We start from the raw sequence: 19,383 nt of genomic DNA, 5'->3' as shown, positions 1-19,383 counted from the left end.
GCTTTCTCTGACGAAAGGGCTGTGGCTGCAGGTGAGGGGTGGTCCAAACAGTCCTGGCTGTGGGCCCAGGGATCGTGGGGGATGGGCCCAGGCTGAGGTGAGCTTGGTTGAAGCCTCCAGCTTCCCTGGAGTCTGAATTCGTGTTTGGAGCCATCCAAGGGTAGGTAGCCAGGCTGCAGAATAGCTGCTGCTGTTACCTCATGGCACCTGCAGGGGCTGGTGCTGCCTGGACAGATGACACTGGGGGCTGCAGGCAGGATTATCCCCATTTCATAGCTCAGTGACTTGCCCCCAGGCCTAACTCTCAAACATGTTCCTCCTGGGCCCCAGCTCTTCCCACCAGCCTCCCCATTCCCCGTCGCCAGCCTCCCACTGCAGGAATCCCGCAGCAGCCCTTGGTCTATCAGCAGTCCCGGTGCCATTTCCCACATCAGTAAGGGCCTAGTCCCTTGTCACGGCCTGGGCTGTCTCACTGGGGCCAGGCAGGAGACTGGCACCTGGGGGTGGAGCTCCTGCAGCCTGGGCCAGCATATCACCCCCTCACTGGCTCTACTCTGGTATAGCACCGTGTCCTGCTGATCCTGTGGGGTCTTTGGGGCCAGGGCTGCCCACACTGCATGGGCTGGCTGCTGCTACTGCTGTCACCTGGCGAGGAGCATTCAGGTCACTCCAGGAGAGCCAAGAGGCAGATCCTGTAGGCCAGTGTCCTCCCCTTCCCTGTCCTGAGCCCTGCACCCAGTAAAATGGTCCTCAAAGGGTTGAGTGTAGCCAGAGATTCCCAGCTAGGCTCCTGCCCTCACTGGGGCTCTCGCTCTTTATACGACATGGACGCTACGGAGGAACCACACAGAACTAGACCTGAACAGGCCAGGCCTGGCTACAGCCACACGCTGCTGCTCTGGCTGGGTTCTGGGGCCAGCTACAACACAGCTGGAGCGGGCCTGGCAGCTGAAGTAAGTGGTACCGTAGACCCAGCCTAAGAGAAAATCTTAGCAGTGGGTGATGTTCTTATTGAGTCTCAGCTGTACACCCGCTGTTCCCCGTTGGAGGGGGTGCATGGGATGGAGTGTGAGCAGTGCAGTCTTGTTTAATGGGTGTTGGAAGCAGAAGCGGGGTGGTAATCCTTGTTCTTTACTTTGTGAGGCTGTGACAGAGTTCGCTCACAGTGCCTCCTGCTGGCTGTCTCAGGGATTAGCTCTCTTAGGGGGTGCACCCTTTCCTGGTGGTGCCTCTCTCGTTGTCATCTCCGTCTGCACACCCGCAGCATCCTCTTCATGCCTCAGCCCTCAGGCTGTGTCACTCTGGTTTTCCCCCTGCTCGGGGAGGATTTTACCTCGGGGCAGGACTGGTGAGACAGAGTGGGATACTGCAGCCAGGTCTGGGCTACGTTTTAAAAAGGGTGTCAAAATTGGAGAGGATGCAAAAAAGAGCCACCCCCATGAGTTGCGGGCGGAATAAAATGCCTCAAACATAGAGCCTTGCGGCCCTCAGTAGGTGCCGCTCCGCAAAAGGAAGTGTGATGGACGTTCATGTGAAAAGGCTGGGGCCAAACGGGCACTTTAACACTAGCAGAGAATGGCAGATGGAGAACCAGTGCCTGGAAGGCTTCACATCACAGCCAGCCGCCTTTCTGGAAGATGCTTCAGCCAAACAAGTTACACTTTAGTCAAATGCAAGTTCCTGGGTGGGCTCCAGCCAGGGTGAAATCATAACAGGGCCTGCCTGTGTGCTACAGGTCAGAGCTGAGGAGCGAATGATCGCTGGTGGCTGTGACAGGGCTGAGCGCTCTGTGCACACAGGGTCACATAGCCCTGCCTTCCAGAGCTCTGGCCGTGTTTGGCAGGCCAGGGACTGTTTTATGCACTGCAGCAGGAGGCTGCTACTAGTTGGCAGATGCAGAATGGCACAGCCTGGCACTAGGGCAGCTGCCTCATGTTTGGTTTGTGCCCTGGCTGGCACCCTGCCATCCTCCAGCATGCGGGGTACTGGAGCGCTGGGTGAAGGCTACGGAGCGATGGGCCTCTAGGACCTGGTTACTGGACTCGGTACTGCATGGCCAAACTGGGTTAGCGGAATGGGCAGTGTGCCGATCTGGCTTTGGTTTAACATCGGCACTGTAGGCAGCAAGTAGGAAGGTAACAGTGGAGCCAGGTGAAACACTGGCTGGCGAGCCACTCAGGAGCTGAGACCAGGCCTGAGGCATTAGCTGGGAAGATGGTCCATCTGCCTAGCTGTTGGGCCAGGGTGGAGAATGAGCAGAGCCAACGCAGCAGGGGGCTGCTCATGAAGCCTAGAATGACACAGAGGTGCCCGCTTGGGGGGGGTGTGTGGGTGGGTGAGCTGAAGACCCCAGGCCATTCTTAAGTTTACTGGTGCAGCTGGCACTTGGCCAGGCGAGTCTACAGCCTGCTTAGCCTGGGAGAACCCTTTTCTCTCATGCTTTGCCTTATTTCCCACAGGGCTTTGGGGTGAGGCGCTGTATGAACCCAGGTCACCACTGCTGAAGGGGTGAGCTGTGGGTGCTGACCCTGCTGCGTAATGGCGACTGGCACACAGGATGTCATAGGCTGGTGCCTGGGCCTGAGAGTGGGAGAATCAGGGGATGTGGTCCAGAGAGAGCAGGGCCTGTCAGAGGTGGATGGGCTGTCAGAGACCAGTGTGGGGGCACCCGCACACATGGGGCTGCAGCTCCCTGGCGTTTGCCTTGTGGTCACGGCTGAGCCCCTGTCACGAGAGCAGCACGTCGCTCACGGCAGTACCGCCACCACCTGTGCCACTCTGCCCCTAGCCCCAAAGAGCAGGCTGTGCCGGGTGTGCACAGGTCAGGATGGGGACACGTTTGCTTCAGGCTTGGAAGCATTTGCCCTGGGGCCTGGCACTGGGTAACAGGAGGCAAAGCCTGAATGCTCCCGGCCCAGCTGCAGAAACAAAGGCATGGGGGCCCCTTGTGTAGCAGGGAGAGGAGACAGGTGGCCAAGTTGAGCGCAAAGCCCCACAGCTATGGGGGTGGCCCTGCGGCTGTTCTGGGCAAAGCACACATCCTTCTGCCCCCCGGGATGTCGCTCCACCAAGTAACATGCACTGAACCTCCGAGAACAGCCCCTGCTCCTAAGCTCAGTCGACCAGGCTCACAGTTCAGTGTGAGAGATGGACCCTTCGTTGGGGCTGCAGGCCTACACCCAGGCACCGGTGTGGTCCTGTGCCCAGCCAGCTCCCTCGCTCTATATTCACACACACTGCAGGTAGGTTTGGAGCACAGGCAGCTGCCCTTGTTGCAGGCCCTGTATGCTGGCTTAGCTGCACTGCCTGTAAGCCCTGTCCCAAAGAGCCCAGCTGCAGTGAGTGACTTGCACAGAGCAGGGGCATGAGGCGGTACCAGCTTGGCACGGTGGCTCTATTACGCTGGCACTCAGTTTCCAGAGTTACCATCACGGCTTAGCCAAATCAGGCCATTTCTCGCAGACTGTGTGGGGTGTATAAATGAGGGGCTGGGCCTGGGGAGAGGGACAAATGAGGCTCTGCCTCATGGCCTTGGCTGCAAGCCCACAGGAGGGCAGAGCTGGGCATGGGAACCAGTTCTGCTCTCCAGCCTGGCCCGGAGCCATTCTGATTTCCCCAGGCAGCTGTGGGGCTGTACCATGCCCCAGTCACAGGATGGAAGGGAGCTGGGGCAGGCTGGGACCCTGGAGTTGTCCCAGACCTCCTAGCCCAGCCACCGCCAGTCCCTGCAAGAGCCGTGCCACTGGGTGGAATGGGAACTACTGCTGTGGGTGGGGGGCAGCCTGGAGTTGCCCTAGGACTGGGGGCAGCAAAGGTCCCAGGACCGGGGGGGGGGAGGGGGCTGATGGTGCCTGTTACTGAGTTTGCTTTTCACCTCTCAGGAGGAGGTGAGCTGTGCAGCAGGGGGTGCTGGAGGGTGGGCCTGGGACGGGAACAGGTGCTGAAGCAGCACTGTCTCCTCTGTGCCACTGCACTGCATACCCGCAGCGGGGCTGAACCCATCACCCCGTGTCTCAGGGAGAAGGGCTGGGCTGCCCCAGCTGTGCTCAGGCTGCCCCAGCTGTGCTCAGGCTGCAGCTTGCCACCCACCTCACAAGCTCCCTATCCCATCAGTGAGGTGCCCCTCCCCAGGGCTGGTGCATCCCACGAAGCCCATCTCACACCCCCAATAGCACCTGGGCACATATTCCATCACATGCCAATGCCATGCGCAAGTGTCCTGGAGATGGCTTGGCAGAGCCAACTGTTCCGTCTCCCTGGCTAAATGGGCACTGGCCTGCCTACCCCCACTGCAACGCATCCCACAGCACCCACAAAGCTGGCCACAACCACCCCTGCATACTGCGCCCCCCCCCCCCCCCCAATCACTGCCCTGGCCGCCAGACCGACAAAAGGGTGGATGTGCCAAACCCCGGAACATCGACACAACAATCACAGCACCAGCCACCCACTAACACCCCCACACACCAATCCACAAAGAACCCGACACAGACAACAGTCCAGAAAACAGCTGCACCCCTGCAGGGCTGCCATCACCCAAAGACTTTCCTCCCCCTGCCAAGTCTGGTAGGGCCCAATCCTGCACTGGCTGGGGGATGGATTTAATGACTGTTTCCAACACCTCTGGGCGTGGCTTTCTCCTGGGAGGCCCCACCGCCTCCCACCCAGAGAGATTGAGGCCTCAAGGGTTTAGCTGAAATACAAATAACCGGTTTATTTAAAAAGTGACAATCACATAATTCATCCTGTGAAAAGATCTGTAGAGCGTCCGCTCGAGACTCGGCCACCACAGTCCCGGCTGACGTCCAGGAGCGCTGGCTCCTGGGCTGGAGTGTGAAAAGCTGCGCCGAGAGGCAGACACAGGTTTGATCCACTGACAAGAAAAAAACCACTGCTCTTGAGCCAGTCAAGAGCCAGCGGAGAGATTAACACTCACATTCCAGCAGCAGCAAAGAAAAATTCACTTAGCTGAGAAAAATCACTGAGGTACAGGCCATGATGAGGGGCCAATGATCCAGCCGTTATTTCGCGTAGCGCCAGCGGCCTTGTCATGAGACACACCCGCAGTTAGAAAAATAATACAAACCAAGGTCTCTAGCACACTTTGATTCTTACACAGTAGGAAATAGATCTGCAGCCGTTTGATTCAGAGAGAGCAATCTGGTTTCTGAGTGTGCTGATTATCCCTGTCTGGCCCCCAAGAACACCGTGGCGGCTGGGTCGTGCCATACACACGTGCTCTCAGTTTTACCTAGGTTTGTGCCTAGGACTATAAAGTGAGAAGACTCCCTCCACCCTGCCCCTGCTTTACAATAGCTCCAGGCGCCTTCCTGTCTCCCGCCCCAGCCTGCGGGCGAGGGTCAGTCGTGCTTGAGGCCATTCTGGTGCTTGGGCTGCAGGGCCCGGGGCAGTTTTTGGTTGATGAAGAAAGTTTTAAGGAAGAGGTCTCTGATGACGGAGGGCAGATAGTGGTGGATGAAGTAAATGAGCCACATGCCGGCCCCCGGGTAATAGCGTGCCGCCGGACTGGCGGAGATGAGGGCGTCGGTGATGCTGTTCACCACTGAACTCAAATCCTCGTTTGCAGTCTTCATGAATTTCACAAACTGCTTGTTGATCTCATGGATGTAGTCCTCCCCGTAGGCCTGCAGCAGGTCGGCGGGCAGGCTGGCCAGGAGCTGCTCCTTCTTCTCATGCCAGTAGGCAGGGTCGCAACTCGTACCTAGAACGAACCAAACAGCCTTAAGCCCTAGTGTTCCGGCTGCCCTGGCCTGGGGGCACGCAGAGAGTGCAGCACCTCCCTCCTCCAGCCAGGGCGTCCGTGGCTGCCAAACCTAGGGAGCCAGCCCTCCTCCCAGCCATGGGGGCGAGAACCGGCCCCGCTGGCCTGCGCTTATGGCAGGACGGAGGCGGGGGGGAGGTCAGGCAGTGGTTCTCATCACACAATCCCTTCTAAGGGCCAGGCTGCCCAGTGAGCCACAGTCTGTCAGCAGCGCGAACACACCCCTGCTCGGAAATGGTCTCCGGTTCTCAGGGGCCATCTACACAGCAAAAATACCCTGCAGGCGTGCGGCTCAGAGCCTGGGTTGATTGCCTTTGGCTTGCAGGGCTCATTCTACAGGGCAAAAACCAGCAGTGTAGCTGCTGGGGCTGAAACGCAGGGAGTAGGTCAGCGCCCGGGCTGGGGAGGGGGTGTCCAGCCCCAGGGCTTTGTTCAGCCCTGGAGCATGAGTCCCGCAAGCCCAAGGCAGTCAGCCCTGGCTGAGACTCGCTGCCAGGGTTTTTTGGCTGTGTAGACGTACCCTCTGGACACAAGTTGGTGACCCGTCCCTGCTCGGTAGGGCCCTACCAAAGTCACGGTCCAGTTTGGTCAACTTCATGGTCATAGGAATTTAAAATTAATCAGTGGCACGGTGTCACTATCTACACCTGAAATTGCACAGTGTTGTAACCATGGGGGTCCTGACCCAAAAGGGGGTCACACAGCTGCCGTGGGGCTCACTTCTGAGCTGCCGTCAGCCCTCATCCTCAGTCCTGGAGTCTCCACTACCTCAGTGCCCCCCGCACGCTGCCTCGGCCCGCACCTCATGGCGCCGGACCCTCTGTTGTCACGGAAGGGTTCGTCTACACAGGACCCTTATTCCAGACTAAGCTGGGGTGTGAATTTACAGTAGAACCGCTACTCCAGCACAGCTCCATGTGTGGAAAAGCCTACCCTCCTCCTTTGGGCAATGCAGTGCAAGGCTTTTTAAAAGTAACTACTGGCATCCCGGGTGCAGCCTGTGACGAACTGGGAAAGTTCTTAATGTTTTCTCTGAGTACTGTGTTGGTGCCTCAGTGTCCCCATGGCAGTTCTTAAGTATCTGGCAGAGCAAAGGGCCAGTGCACCTAAATGCCTGACACTCTGTCTCCTAGCAACTGATGGCCTGGGCCCCTCCTCTGCAAAGGTGCCAGCTGAAGGTGTTGGAGACAAAGGGATCAGGTGACCTCCTGGCCCAGGAAAGGGGCTGAGGAGAGAGGAGGGGCTGGGAGGGGTTGTTAGTCTGGAGCTGGCTGGGGTCAAGGGTGGAGGGCAGACCTGGGGGTCTGGCTCACTGCCCCCCAGAATGGACCCAGCCGAGGGGTCCGGTTCGCTGTATCTACAAGCTCTGTTTTAGACCCTGTTCCTGTCATCGAATAAACCTCTGTTTTACTGGCTGGCTGAGAGTCACGTCTGACTGCTAAGTGGGGGTGCAGAACCCGGTGGCTTCCCCAGGACCCCGCTGGGGTGGACTCGCTGTGGGAAGCGCACGGAGGGGCAGAGGATGCTGAATGCTCCAAGGAGAGACCCAGGAGGTGAAGCCGTGTGAGCTTCTTGCCCTGAACAAGTCTGCTCCAAGGGAAAGGAGGCTCCCCAAAGTCCTGACTGGCTTGGTGGGGAGCAGTTCCAGAGCATCGCCCGGTGACTCCGTGACACAGCCCTACCGCCTGCTGACATTTCCCCAGGGCCGTGTCTCATTGCACTTGCTGTCTCTGATCTAGCTGCGAGTTGCGGATCCCGGGGTTTCAGTTTTTTCCGTGAAACTCCTTGCCCACCGCTGCTCTTGTACAATAACTGTTAAGTAACAGCATCATAATGACAGCACATGGACGACATGTGCCGATGATGACACCACATTGGCAGGAGTTGCTAATATCAGTGAGGCCAGTGAAACCCCACAGCAGGCCCCAGAGGGACGAGACACACGGGCAGCAGGTAAAGTGAGAGTCCACCCGCAAAAAGATTGTTAAATAGCTGGGGGAATAATCCCAAGCCTAGATACGCCCTGGGAAGCAGAACTGCTGAGACTCGGGGAGAGTAAATTAGACAGGATGTGGCAGACCAAAAGCACCACCTCATCCAGGAGCTAGCAGGCTGCTGAGTGCCCCATCAAAACAGAGCAAGGACAAGATCTCTGGCCCAGAGGGACACCACACAGCCAGGGAAGGATCCACGGGCTAAGTTAGTTCCATGATATTAAAGTCCCGCCTCCCCTGCTGACCACAAGTGACCTGCCCCCCACGCTAGGACTGGCTGGGGTTTGAATAGCAAAATCTGTCCCTGTTGCATTCCCCGGAAGTGGAGCAGAAAAAGCCTCGTGCAGTTTTGGTCGGAACACGTGTCAATGAAGCCCCCTCTGTACAGCTCTGGAGAGCGACCACCTGGCAGGTCTCCCCTCACATCAGAGAAATGCTCCTCTCCAACCCTGGGGTGCGAACAGGCCTGGAACGTGGGTTCGGTTCTGGGCACTTCAACGGGAAGAGGGTATTGCAGATAGTTCAGAGCAGAGCAACTGCCGTGACCGGGGGCCGGAGGGACGTTAGCACAGGACCAGAAAAGAGCGAGGGCTGAATGCAGTGCAGCCAAGGGACAGCTAAGGCCAGACTTTTAGAGAGGCTCAGCATCGCACCCAGAGCCAGATTTTCCACACAGCTCAGCACCCAGCAGCTCCCGCTGTTCTTACTGTGGCCATGAGGGGGGAATTCTGGCAGTCTCGCCCCTTAGGGTGGGTCTGCATTGGACAGCGTGCTCTGGGCAACCAGACACAGCATGGCTCAGCACACAGAGCTCTCAGAAGGGAAGCAAATGACAGCTGGGTCTGGGCCATTAGAGAGTTCAGGGTTCTAGTCCTGGCCGTGCCTGAACTCATCCTGAGCAATCTCTCCATGCTCTGACCTTTACCAAGAGGCAGACGGGGCTGGTCCTTTTCTCCTCTCCTGTACAGACAGAGGCTTTTGTTAACAAAGGCTGTGAAATGCTCAGGAAACATTCAGGGGGACAGCGGGGAAGGGGCGTCTTCCCACACAGCAGCTTTTCGGAGCCAGGCGTCACTCCCACCAAGTGTGGGGCATTCCCCGAGACACAGGCACTTGTGACAAACCTGCCCAATGCAGCACATGTCCCCCCCCAGCACAGCCCGGCTGGCAGGCGAGGGGCACTTACTTACCAGTTTTGAAGTAGCCAGGTAGGATCACGCTCACTTTGACCCCCCAGGGCTCCAGCTCGCTTCGGAACGTGTCCATGAGGAGGGTGAGGGCAGCTTTCGAGGCCCCATACGCTGCTAAACAAGGGTACGGCATGTCGCCTTGGGGAGAAGAAAACACATGGGCCATTGCTGCGGGGACACAACTATTTGCAAGACAGCACAACAGTATCAGAACCCCTGAGGCCCGGTCCTGTGTGGTCCAGCACCTCCACCCAGCCCAGCTAGGCACGTCCTCTCCAAGAGACACACGGGATGAAACTCAGGACTGTCACAGCCGAGACCGAGTTTGAGTCCTCACTCTGCCTCCAGCTGAGAGCACCTCAGCCCCGGCACCACAGTCCCCACTGGCTTCTGTCTAGAACAACGGGCGAGTGTCATGATATCTCTTCTCCTCCCTAGAGACCTCCATGGCTTTGGAGCAAGTTACCGAAAGCCGCGTCACTCGCCCAACGCGGCGAGCTCCCGGAACAGTTCCACTCCCCAGAGAGGATGGACCCGCCAGCCTCCAGGGGGAGACGCGTGGGAGCAGGGGTGGGAAGTTCTTGGCAAGTAACACAAGACTATGGACCTGCCTCCTGCGGGAGGGACCCACCCCAGCGCTTGGAGCTCTGCCTTCAGAACAAGATGCAAACCTCACAATGGCAGCTGGGGAAGAGGGAGCAGCTGCCCAGCAAAAATAAAAACATTCAGCAGTTTTCTGGGCATGAAGGAGGCAGCTAGCCCGCTTGCTGGACTCTTCGCTGGGTTTGCTGCTTGGCATGCTCAGATGCTGCAGCCACAGTAGGGTGACCAGGTATCCAGTTTTCAACTGGAACACCCAGCCGAAAAGGGACCCCAGTGGCTCTGTTCAGCACCACCGACCAGGCCCTTAACAGTCCGGTCGGCAGTGTTGCAGGGTTAGGCAAGCTAGTCCCACCCTGTCCTGACTCCGTGCTGCGCTCAGAAGCAGCCAGCATGCCTGGCTCCTAGGAGGGGGCAGAACAGGGCCAATGGGAGCTGCAGGGGTGGTGCCTGCGGATAAGGGAGCGTGCAGAGCCGCCTGCCGTACCTCCGCCTAGGGGCCAGATCTGCTGGCTGCTTCCGGGACATAGCACAGAGTCAGGACAGACAGGAAGCCTGTCTTAGGCCCCTCACTGCACCACTGACCAGGACCCATCCGAAGTAAGCCCTGCCTCAGCCCCCACCAACCCAGAGCCCCCTCCTACACCCCAAACCTGTCATCCCCGACCCCACCCCAGAGCCAGCACCCCCAGCTGGAGCCCTCACCCCACCCCGCTGCCCTAGCCCAGAGCCCCCTCCTGCACCCAAACCACTCCTCCCTGGCCCCACCCTAGAGCCTGTGCCCCTAGCCAGAGCCTTCACCTGCACCCCAACTCCCCTGTCCTAGCCCAGAGCCCCCTCCACCACCCTGAACCCCTTCTCCCCTCGCCCCAGCCTGGAACCCCCTCCTGCACCCCAAACCCCTCAGCTGCACCCCAATTAGAGCCCTCACCCCCTCTGCACCCCAACCCTCTGCCCCAACCCAGTGAAAGTGAGTGAGGGTGGAGGAGAGTGAGCCACTGAGGGAGGGGGAATGTAGTGAGCAGGGGGTGTGGCCTCAGGGAAGGGGCGGGGCTAGGGTGTTCGGTTTTGTGCGATTAGAACAGGGGTCGGCAACCTTTCAGAAGTGCTGGGCCGAGTCTTCATTTATTCACTCTAATTTCAGGTTTCGTGTGCCAGTCATACATTTCAACATTTTTAGAAGGTCTCTGTGTATAAGCCTATAATATGTAACTAAACTATTGTTGTATGTAAAGTAAATAAGGTTTTTTAAATGTTTAAGAAGTTTCATTTAAAATTAAATTAAAATGCAGAGCCCCCCAGACCGGTGGCCAGGACCCGGGCAGTGTGAGTGCCATTGAAAATCAGCTCGCGTGCTGCCTTCAGCACCCGTGCCATAGGTTGCCTACCCCTGGATTAGAAAGTTGACAACCCTAGGCCACAGCTGCCAAATCAAACGTACATTACTGGGGACTGGTAGCTACTAGCTGAGGCCAGTATGAAAGATACTGGGATCCTAGTGAGAAGCTCACCATCAAATCTGCCTTCCAGGCACCTAGGAGAACGGTGCATGTTTGGTTTGGTTTGGTTCAGGGCTATTATATGGGATAACTCCTGCTTTTGGCCCGTAGGCTGATAGCAAGTCCCCGGGTGTGAACTGGGGGAAATACATGGCACACGTTAACTTTTGGGGAAAAAAAAATCCAAATCCAAAATATTTCAAATTCCAACGTGCTGCCTCAGTGGCTCATGGGAGTTGCTGTGTGGGCAACTCGTGCTCCTGTTCTTTATAAGCCAGGCTCCATGGGTCGGACTACATCTCCCATAACACACCATCCTCTCTTGTGGGTGGGATGGTGGATCGTTAGTCACATGGCTGCTGTGCTTCAGAGCAGACGAAGTCTGGCTGGGGTGCCTGGCCCATAGAGAACAGGGACATGGGCAGAGTTGAAATTCAGCCGGGGCTGTCCAGAGCAGAGCTCCGGTCAATATTTCCAAGCCCGATGGAGTTTTCATAGCATGTTGGCTGGGTGTGTGTGGGAGGAGGAGGGGGCGGCTTTGGGAAATACTCTATGAGAATTTAAGCTCTAGACATCAGGCAACCAAACTACAGCTCCTGTGAAACCTCTGTCTGCCAGAAGCTGGGCGTGGACGACAGGGGGTGGATCATTCACCAATTGCCTGTTCTGCTCATTCCCTCGGAAGCACCTGGCTTTGGCTACTGCTGGAAGAGAGGGTACAGGGCTAGCTGGACCATTGGGCTGACCCAGTATGGCCGCTCTTATGAGAAACTACGGCCCAGTCCCCACCCAGCCCCACTTCTTCCCCACCGGGTGGGGGCTGAGTCTTTACCTGCCGGGCTGCTGACGGTCACAATCCTGCCCCGGGCGGAGCGGAGCAGGGGCAGCAGCGCCTTGGTGAGCTCAAGTGTGCCGAAGAAGTTCACGTCCATGCAGGTGCGGAATTTGCAGAGCGGGGAGAGCTCGGCGTCAGCGATGGTGTCGTCGAAGCCCGCGTTGTTCACCAAACCCCAGAGCCCTGCGGGGAGGGGCCCGGAGAAAGTGAGCACTAGCAGGATGGAGGCACGGGACCAGCATGGCCTGAGGCGGCCGACCGTTCGAATGCCTGGAAAGCCCGTGCCCATCGGGGATGCTTAGGGAGCTCAGTTCTACCCTGAGGCAGGGAGGGGACCCAGCATGATCCCTGAGTGATCCCCTCCCACCAGAGAGTGCTCCCCAGGTCAGGAGGGGACAGAGGTTCAGAGCCAGCCATAGATCGTTTCCATGCACGTCCCAAGGGCGAGGGGAGAGCTGAGTTGGGGGCACAGCCACTGCCAGGAAGGAGGGGGAGAAACCACCACCAGACTCCCGAGCGGATCGTGGTGGGAGGCCGTGGGTGCAGCCTGAGCAGCGTAACCAGAAGGGGCCGGTCTGGGGTCCTGCTCCACAGCCTGAGGTCACCGAGTGGGGTTGCTCGCGATGGGCTGCCCCCGGCGTTCTGATATGGATGGGTGTACCCGGAAGCCAAGGCTCCTACCTGTGCTCGCCGTCTGGGGCTGGATGAGCTGCTGGGCTTTCCGGATATCTTCCGGCTTGGTCAGGTCCATCTGCAGCAGCGTGAGGCTTGGCGAGCAGCGCTGCCGGAGCTCCTGGGCGCCAGCGCTCTCCAGGTCCAGCACGCTCGCAAACACCTTAAAGCCCATGGAATCCAAGTGGTGCGCGGCCTGCTTTCCAAACCCAGAATCGCACCCTGCAAGAGGCCAGAGAAGACTTAGAGAGAGAGTCAGGGTGCCAAGCGCTGCCCGCTGCCTACAACCCGGCCCGGCTGCAGCCTCCACATCCTGAGCTCTGGGAAACAGGGACAGGCACATCCCTTCCCTCCCTAGCCGAGACGACGCCCTGAAAGGGCAGCCAGGATTATCTGTGTCGAGGAGTTTGGGGGTGGTGTGAAGCCATGGCAGCTAGATCGACATCACATCCTCCCCCTACATGTAGAGGAAAGGTAAGTAAGCCACTCCCCACCGGGCACAGCCGAGAATCTGGCCCAGAGTGGGGACGCATGCAGAGACCCTCTGCTGGAGCAGCACCTGTGCGCCTTGCGGGCAGGGGCCCAGGATCTACTTCATGGGGATTTCGTAGCAACAATAAAATCTTTCATGAGAACCACTCAATGGGCCTTTGAAAGGCGGGTAAGTCTAGTTTGTAGATGGGCACAGGCAGGCCCAGTGACCTGCCAGGTTGTCATAGGGAGCTGGTGACTGAGGGGCAGAGGGGGGTCCCTAGCAGTTAAGCTGAACCCCCATTAATTACAGCAAAGAATGGCACCACACGGTCCAGAGTCAGGCGCAGAACCCAGGTGCCCGACTCCCAGTCTGTTCATCCAGCCACTGGACAGCACTGCCTCTAGCACAGCAGCAGCTCCCAGCCGAGTGCCAGAAGTGACTGGGAGCCCAGCTGGGAGAAGTATGTTTTTAAACCCATGTACACCGCACCCCAGAGACCCAACTGCTTTCACGGGTCTCAGACAGGGTGTCCAGATAGAGTTTCTGGTCCCGGGTTAACTTGAGAGTAGTACAACTGGAAATGCAACTTGAGACATTCCAAATGTGTGTGTGTGTCACCCATAGCTAGGAGTGTGCCCACGGCGTGCAAGTGCTGGTACGTGGGGCTGACAAAGCACTCCTGCTGCGAATGCAACTACAGTGACAAAACTGCGCTACGTATTGGTATAGTACAACTCCGAGCAAAACAAGCTATCCCCAGAAAAGGGCAACTTTCACATCTAGCTCCATTTACACTCTGGGCTTTTGCTGATCAGGACTCAGACCTCTTCGCACCCCAACCACCACAGCTCTTCTGGCAGAAGTCAGAAGTGTAGACTTGGCCTTAATTAAGGACTTAGGGCTAGTCTACACTGGCAACGCTAGAGCTAAAGGAAGTGTTGCTGACTTTTATTGCTAGTCTTGTGAGATTTGGCACGTCACAAAGCCCCAGCTTCTGGAGTCAGGTGATTATGTGAGAATCTCTCTTTTTTTCTTTTTTAAATGAGTTGCTAGCCCTCATGGTTGTATGAAAATGTGACTTGAAAAGCCAGATGATGAATTAAAAGAATCTCAAATGTTCACATTTTTAAACCCTCCTGACTTTGTAGCCAGCCTCTGAGTGTTGAATGCATGGGGCTGGGAGTGCTGAGTAGGGAATGCGGTGCTAGCAGGAGCCAGCCCAGGACAAGGTGCTAGATCTGACAAGCGGTATCATCCGGCTGGCCCCTGAGCCTTCCCATTCTCGGTCGGCAGTCTGAATGATCTAGGGTGTGTTTATTTGAGGCTATTTTTAGAGCTGTGCTCTGTGATGGGTTTGGAGATAAATGAGTGTTTTGTTCCTCCTCCGTGAGGTAAAAACAGCAGCTGAGTGACCTAATAAATCCCTGTGCCAAGGTCATGTCCTCAGGGGATGGGGGCCTCCTCCCCTGCTGCTTGTCTGCTGAGGAGATTGGAGGGGAAGATTAGGGAGGTGGTGGAGTCTGAGCAGGGCTTGGCTGCAGGGCAGCATGGGAAGGTGCAGGAGGCAGCTGGGGCTGGTACTGCAGGCCTAGGAAAGTTGTGTGCATTTGGAGCGGATGACGTTCATGTGGTGGCATGTGCCCTACTGACAGCCCTGGAGGTGGACATCCTCGGCTTATCCCCAAACCAGGTACGGCCCAGACAGCAGCAGCCGCCGCGTGCTGCCTCTCCAGTGTGCCTGAGCCTGCACTGCAGGAGGAGAGAGGCCAGGGTCCAGGGCTCGTTTCTTCCTGAACCTCGTTCTTGAGCCTAAAGAAGGCCCAACCACTTGTGGAGAGGTGAGGAGGACGGGACAGACAGACTGGCACCTGTGCCTGCTGGATTTGGGTGGCCTCTTTCCAGCAAGCACACTGCCCAAAGAGGTCTCTGTGTCGGCTTTCTCACAGGGTCATGCTCTTAGCACTGAACACAACAGAAGTCAAACAGGACTTTCTATCTTCTTTGTCAATAAACAGGATTGCATCACTGAAACACCTGACTTCATCATCAATGTCTCCTCTTAACAAAAACCACCAGCAAGGACCTGAATATTGACTAACATCTTGGGCTAAAAGGGGAAAGACTAACGCTTGGTGTCCTGTTCCAACTTTAAGGGCTTGTCAACACTGACACATTACAGTGCTGCCACTTTCTCGCTCAGGGGTGTGAAAAAACACCCCCCTGAGCACAGCAAGTTACAGCTCTGCAAAGCGCCAGTGTAGACAGTGCCCCGGCGCTGGGAGCTGCGCCCCTCATGGAGGTGGGTTTTTTAGAGCTGTCTCCCAGCGCTCTGCCGCGATTACACAATACACTGGCAGCGCTTTAACATGGCGACTAGCCCCAAGCTCCACCGACACCACCCACTTAAACCCGTGCTTCCCTAGAGGCTTTACGGGGCCTGACAAAGTCAATGGGATGCCTCAGGTGCTTCAGCAAGTGCTGCAGAGGCTCAGGGCCAGAATTCATACACAACTTACAAGCTGCAGTAACAGCGTTAAAGACTGTATCAGAACAACGCAAACACACAGGAGGCACCTTTCCCGATTCAGCCACTGCCCCGCCCGGCCCTGCCTTCTCGCTGGGTGGTAGCAGCAAAGAGGCCTCCGTGTTCTGGGAGGCCGAGTGCAATCTCAGCCCAGCAATTCTCTGGCCAAGTGGCATCTGTGAGGTTTAAACTCTCCCATCTAGCAATGCAAAACCAAACAGGGCATCCCTTCCAGCTTGCCCCCTCCCTGGGAAGTGGCCAGTGCACTCCAGACGGTGGCATTCATGCAGCAGCTTCCTGCTTCCAGGGCCTGAGGGGCTGTTACTAAGAGTGTAGAGGCCGTGCACAGCACAGCCACAGCACAGTCACCAACGGCAATTTTCCAGTCCTCCTACCCAATCAAACCAGCCGGCAGCAGCCTCAGGGAGGGCTATTCCCCTGCCACACTCCAGCGTCCCATCTGGGGCTGAAGCTGGTCAGGAAATGCTCCCTTCCCTTCGATTGGCCCGGCAAGGTGTCTTGGATCCCTCTCCTCGCTCTCAGAAATCAGACTTCCCGGAAACACTCCCCCTCGGGCAGAGCCCAGGCCTGGCCAGTGTCTAGTTGACCAGTGACTGTTTACATGGAAACACTCCAGCACCGTCAACTCTAGCCCCGGCTAGTGCTCCAGCTAGAGTAAGTGTTTAGCGCCCTTTAGCAGGCCGCGTCTCCAAAGTGTGAGGCAAACACAAGCGAGAACTGCTGGAATCTCCGTCATCTTCACTTTGATTTTAAACCCACCAGGCTGCTGCAGAGACCGTCAATAAAGTCACTATTTATGTAGGGCCTTCAGTGCTTTGCCAGCCAGGCAGCAATGGAGGGAGGAGAGGTTGTCTCAGGCGCCCCCTCTCCCTGCCGCATGCATCAGGATTCACTCTTCTGGGGCCAAGATGCAGCACCTCCCACTGGCAGCCGGCAGTGGGTTGGCAGGGAAGATAGGTGGGTGACTCAGGAGGCTGCGGCCCCCGGGGGTGCACAGGGAGAGATGGCGGCCCGGGATGAGGGGCTTGTCCTTTGAACAAGGACCCACCCTTTGCTAAGCACGATTCAGGAACCTTTATTTTCTGGCTTTTCATATCAAGAATGGCGGAAGACTAATGTGGGGCTCCGTGAGGCCCTTCAGCCCCCTCCATCTCCACTGCCCCTTAGCAAAAGGCTCTGACAGCGCTCTCCTGGACAGGGCACCCTGCCTGTAGGACAATGCAACCCGCAGCACTGCTGGCTGCTGACGGACATTATGGGAAGCAAGCGGCAAGTGAGTCAAGCACAACCCAGCCCCCTGTCCGCCTTTCCCAACAATTCCTTAGCCAGCAGGACTGACACCTGCTCTCCAAGGAGCCCCGGTGCTGCAGAGCAGGGACAGGGTGTCTTGGGTGCTGGGGGAGGGCGGGGACCGCTCAGCAATAAGGGTCTCCTTTCTGTCCACGCGCTCTGGTGCCTCAAGCCGAGCCCCGGGGACGGAAAGGCTCAGTCTGCAATGGCGAACACCTGGCTGGCCTGGGCAGTTCTGGGCCCCCAACGCACTCCTCTGCTGGGGCAGAGTAGGCCATGGGGGGGAAACCTTCCCTTGGGATTTATAACAGAAGCAGAGCCCTGACTTGCCCTGGTGTGAAAACCCACAGGAGTGAGTCTTGCTGTGCCTCCAAGCTGTCCTGTGGGAAGGAGGGGACGGCAGGCGAGATGCCCAAGAACAGCAGGAAAGCCTAGCACCACATCCCATCCCTTCCTGCTTCAGACACATGCCCCTCCTCGCAGCAGCGGGGAATGCAAAGGCTCCCACTACCCAGGCAGGACCCCCGCCCCAGAGCCCCCCGCCCACCTGAGCACCATCTAAGGCTGCCCAATGCCAGGGAGGACAACGGCTCTGTGCCCTGGGGCCCTGTGCAGAGGGAGCTGTAGGGTAGCAGTGGGGGTCAGTTAGGGGTATGACGCTGGAGCTGGGCCCAGGCCCCGCTGGCCAGCCACATGGCTGATTCTGTGGAGCCAGGGATAGTCTTGTGTCCCAGCCAGCGTCCATCTCAGGCTGTCATGCAGGGACCAGCATCTGAGGGAGCTGCCAGGGATCAGGGTGTGTAGGGGAGAGAGAGTGTGTTTTTTTCTAACTCTCTTCCCCACCTGGGTATGACCAGGTGTTACAGCCTCCTGGGGCAGCCTTGAGCTGCAGCGCGGCTCTGCCCGCTGGATGCCCAGCCTGCCACAGGGCGTGGGCTAGCACAGGGGGCAGGCCCAGAGAACTGCCCACACTCACGCAGCTCAAACCAGCCTGGCCCGGCAGAGGGGCGACCCCGCAGGGCGCCAGGAGGGGCCTGGCTGGAACAAGGCTGAGCCGAGGCCCAGGCGGGGGCCGGTGCGTGGCAGGCAGCAGCAAGGGGCTAGCGGAGCCTAGCACGTGGCAGCACTGGGGAAGATTACAGCAGTGCAGAGCCGCAATCCCGTGCGGCCAATTAGAGCTCAGTGCACCTGCAGGTATCATGTCCCGGGGAAGGAGAGAAAGGAATGAAAACAAACAATCCCACCGAGGTACAGTTTGTTCTCAGTGCTGATGGCAGGGCTGATAGCTCCTGGCAGGAGGCTGTGCGCCGCTGGCTGGCAACATTAACCATTAACAGGAGCAGGGCCTGGCAAAGGAACACAGCTCTTGTTATGCAGGCTGCACGCTCCCACAGACACACACACACCCCTGCCCCCGCCTCATCCCGGCCCAGCACGCCAAAGGTGTACACAGCGCACACACCCACTCGCAGACTTGTGCAAATATCAGCCCCTCACCCAGACAGCCCCCACACCCTACTGTCACACTGACCATGGGGTACTCTCTCCTCTGCTCCCTAGCCACACATGGAGTATGCACCAACCCACAGATAGCACCTGCTCTCTCACCCTGCTGGGTACGTACCCCCATGCAGCCCATCCACTCACTCAGCCCATGGGGAACACGCCCCCTGCTCAGAACTCAACCCACCCGTCCCTCCCCACCCCACTCCCATGTATTCCAGAGGACACAGAACACATGTCCAGTGAGCCCCCCCACTCAGCTCCCTGCCCGTTAACCAGCACCGCTCACTCCCTGTCCAGGATGGCCAGGGCAGGAGGCAGGGTTAAAAAGGGAGCCTGTTGTCTACAGGTGCCCTGTCTCAGTCGCTGCAGCAGCTGAGTGTGCCCCCCACCCCAGTTATGCCCGAACCCTCCCCCCCCCAGGGAGAAGGCAACAGAACAGTGCTTCTGTCAGCACAGCTTCCTCCATTCAGGGAGGTGTGTTACTCTGCCTGGCGCCCGGGATGCGTCATGCCGGTTTTATAAGGCAGCGGGGCTGTAGCCATGTTGGCCCAGGATACTAGAAAGACAAGCTGGGTGAGGTAGGATCTTGCCCAGACCTAAAGAAGAGCTCTGCGTAGGCTCGAAAGTTGGTCCAATAAAAAGATATTACCTCACCCACCGGGCCTCGGTGACGTTTTCAGTCAGGCCTGCAATTTTTCACTTGCATGCAAAATGGCATCGGCTCTGTGGTATGCTGTGGCAGGTACGGTGCACGGGTGGTTATGGTGTACAGAGGACTCCGTTTTGTTCTACAAAATGGTGTCCTCCATGCATGACCGGGGGCTGCAGGCACAGGGCCGGTGTAACCACTACGTGAACTAGGTGTCCACCTAGGGTGCCAAGATTTGGGGGCACCAAAAAGCGATCTCCAGTGTCACAGGAGTCAGCTGAGCGGGGAGCGAGGCCTCCATGACAAACCCGCCCCGCAGCGAGGGGTGCTGCACAGGACGGTCAGT

The 19,383-nt window shown here is 57.8% G+C and overlaps 1 protein-coding gene across 1 annotated transcript in view; it reads right to left on the bottom strand.

Annotated features, from left to right (window-relative positions):
- Nucleotides 1-4,170: 4,170 nt before the first annotated feature.
- The window catches only part of HSD11B2 (hydroxysteroid 11-beta dehydrogenase 2), a 62,515-nt gene continuing 47,302 nt past the window's right edge, over nucleotides 4,171-19,383 (bottom strand). The window contains exons 2-5 of the mRNA XM_050923177.1: nucleotides 12,582-12,794; nucleotides 11,898-12,083; nucleotides 8,967-9,104; nucleotides 4,171-5,722 (exon numbers count right to left, since the gene is read on the bottom strand). Coding sequence (XP_050779134.1) covers nucleotides 5,361-5,722; nucleotides 8,967-9,104; nucleotides 11,898-12,083; nucleotides 12,582-12,794 — 899 coding nt within the window. The 3' untranslated portion in view covers nucleotides 4,171-5,360. The remainder of the gene's footprint in view (nucleotides 5,723-8,966; nucleotides 9,105-11,897; nucleotides 12,084-12,581; nucleotides 12,795-19,383) is intronic.

Source organism: Gopherus flavomarginatus, chromosome 14, assembly GCF_025201925.1.
Source record: "Gopherus flavomarginatus isolate rGopFla2 chromosome 14, rGopFla2.mat.asm, whole genome shotgun sequence".
Lineage (NCBI taxonomy): Eukaryota > Metazoa > Chordata > Testudines > Testudinidae > Gopherus > Gopherus flavomarginatus.
Note: the sequence above shows the minus strand (reverse complement) of the source record. Positions and strands in the feature narration are given on the sequence as shown.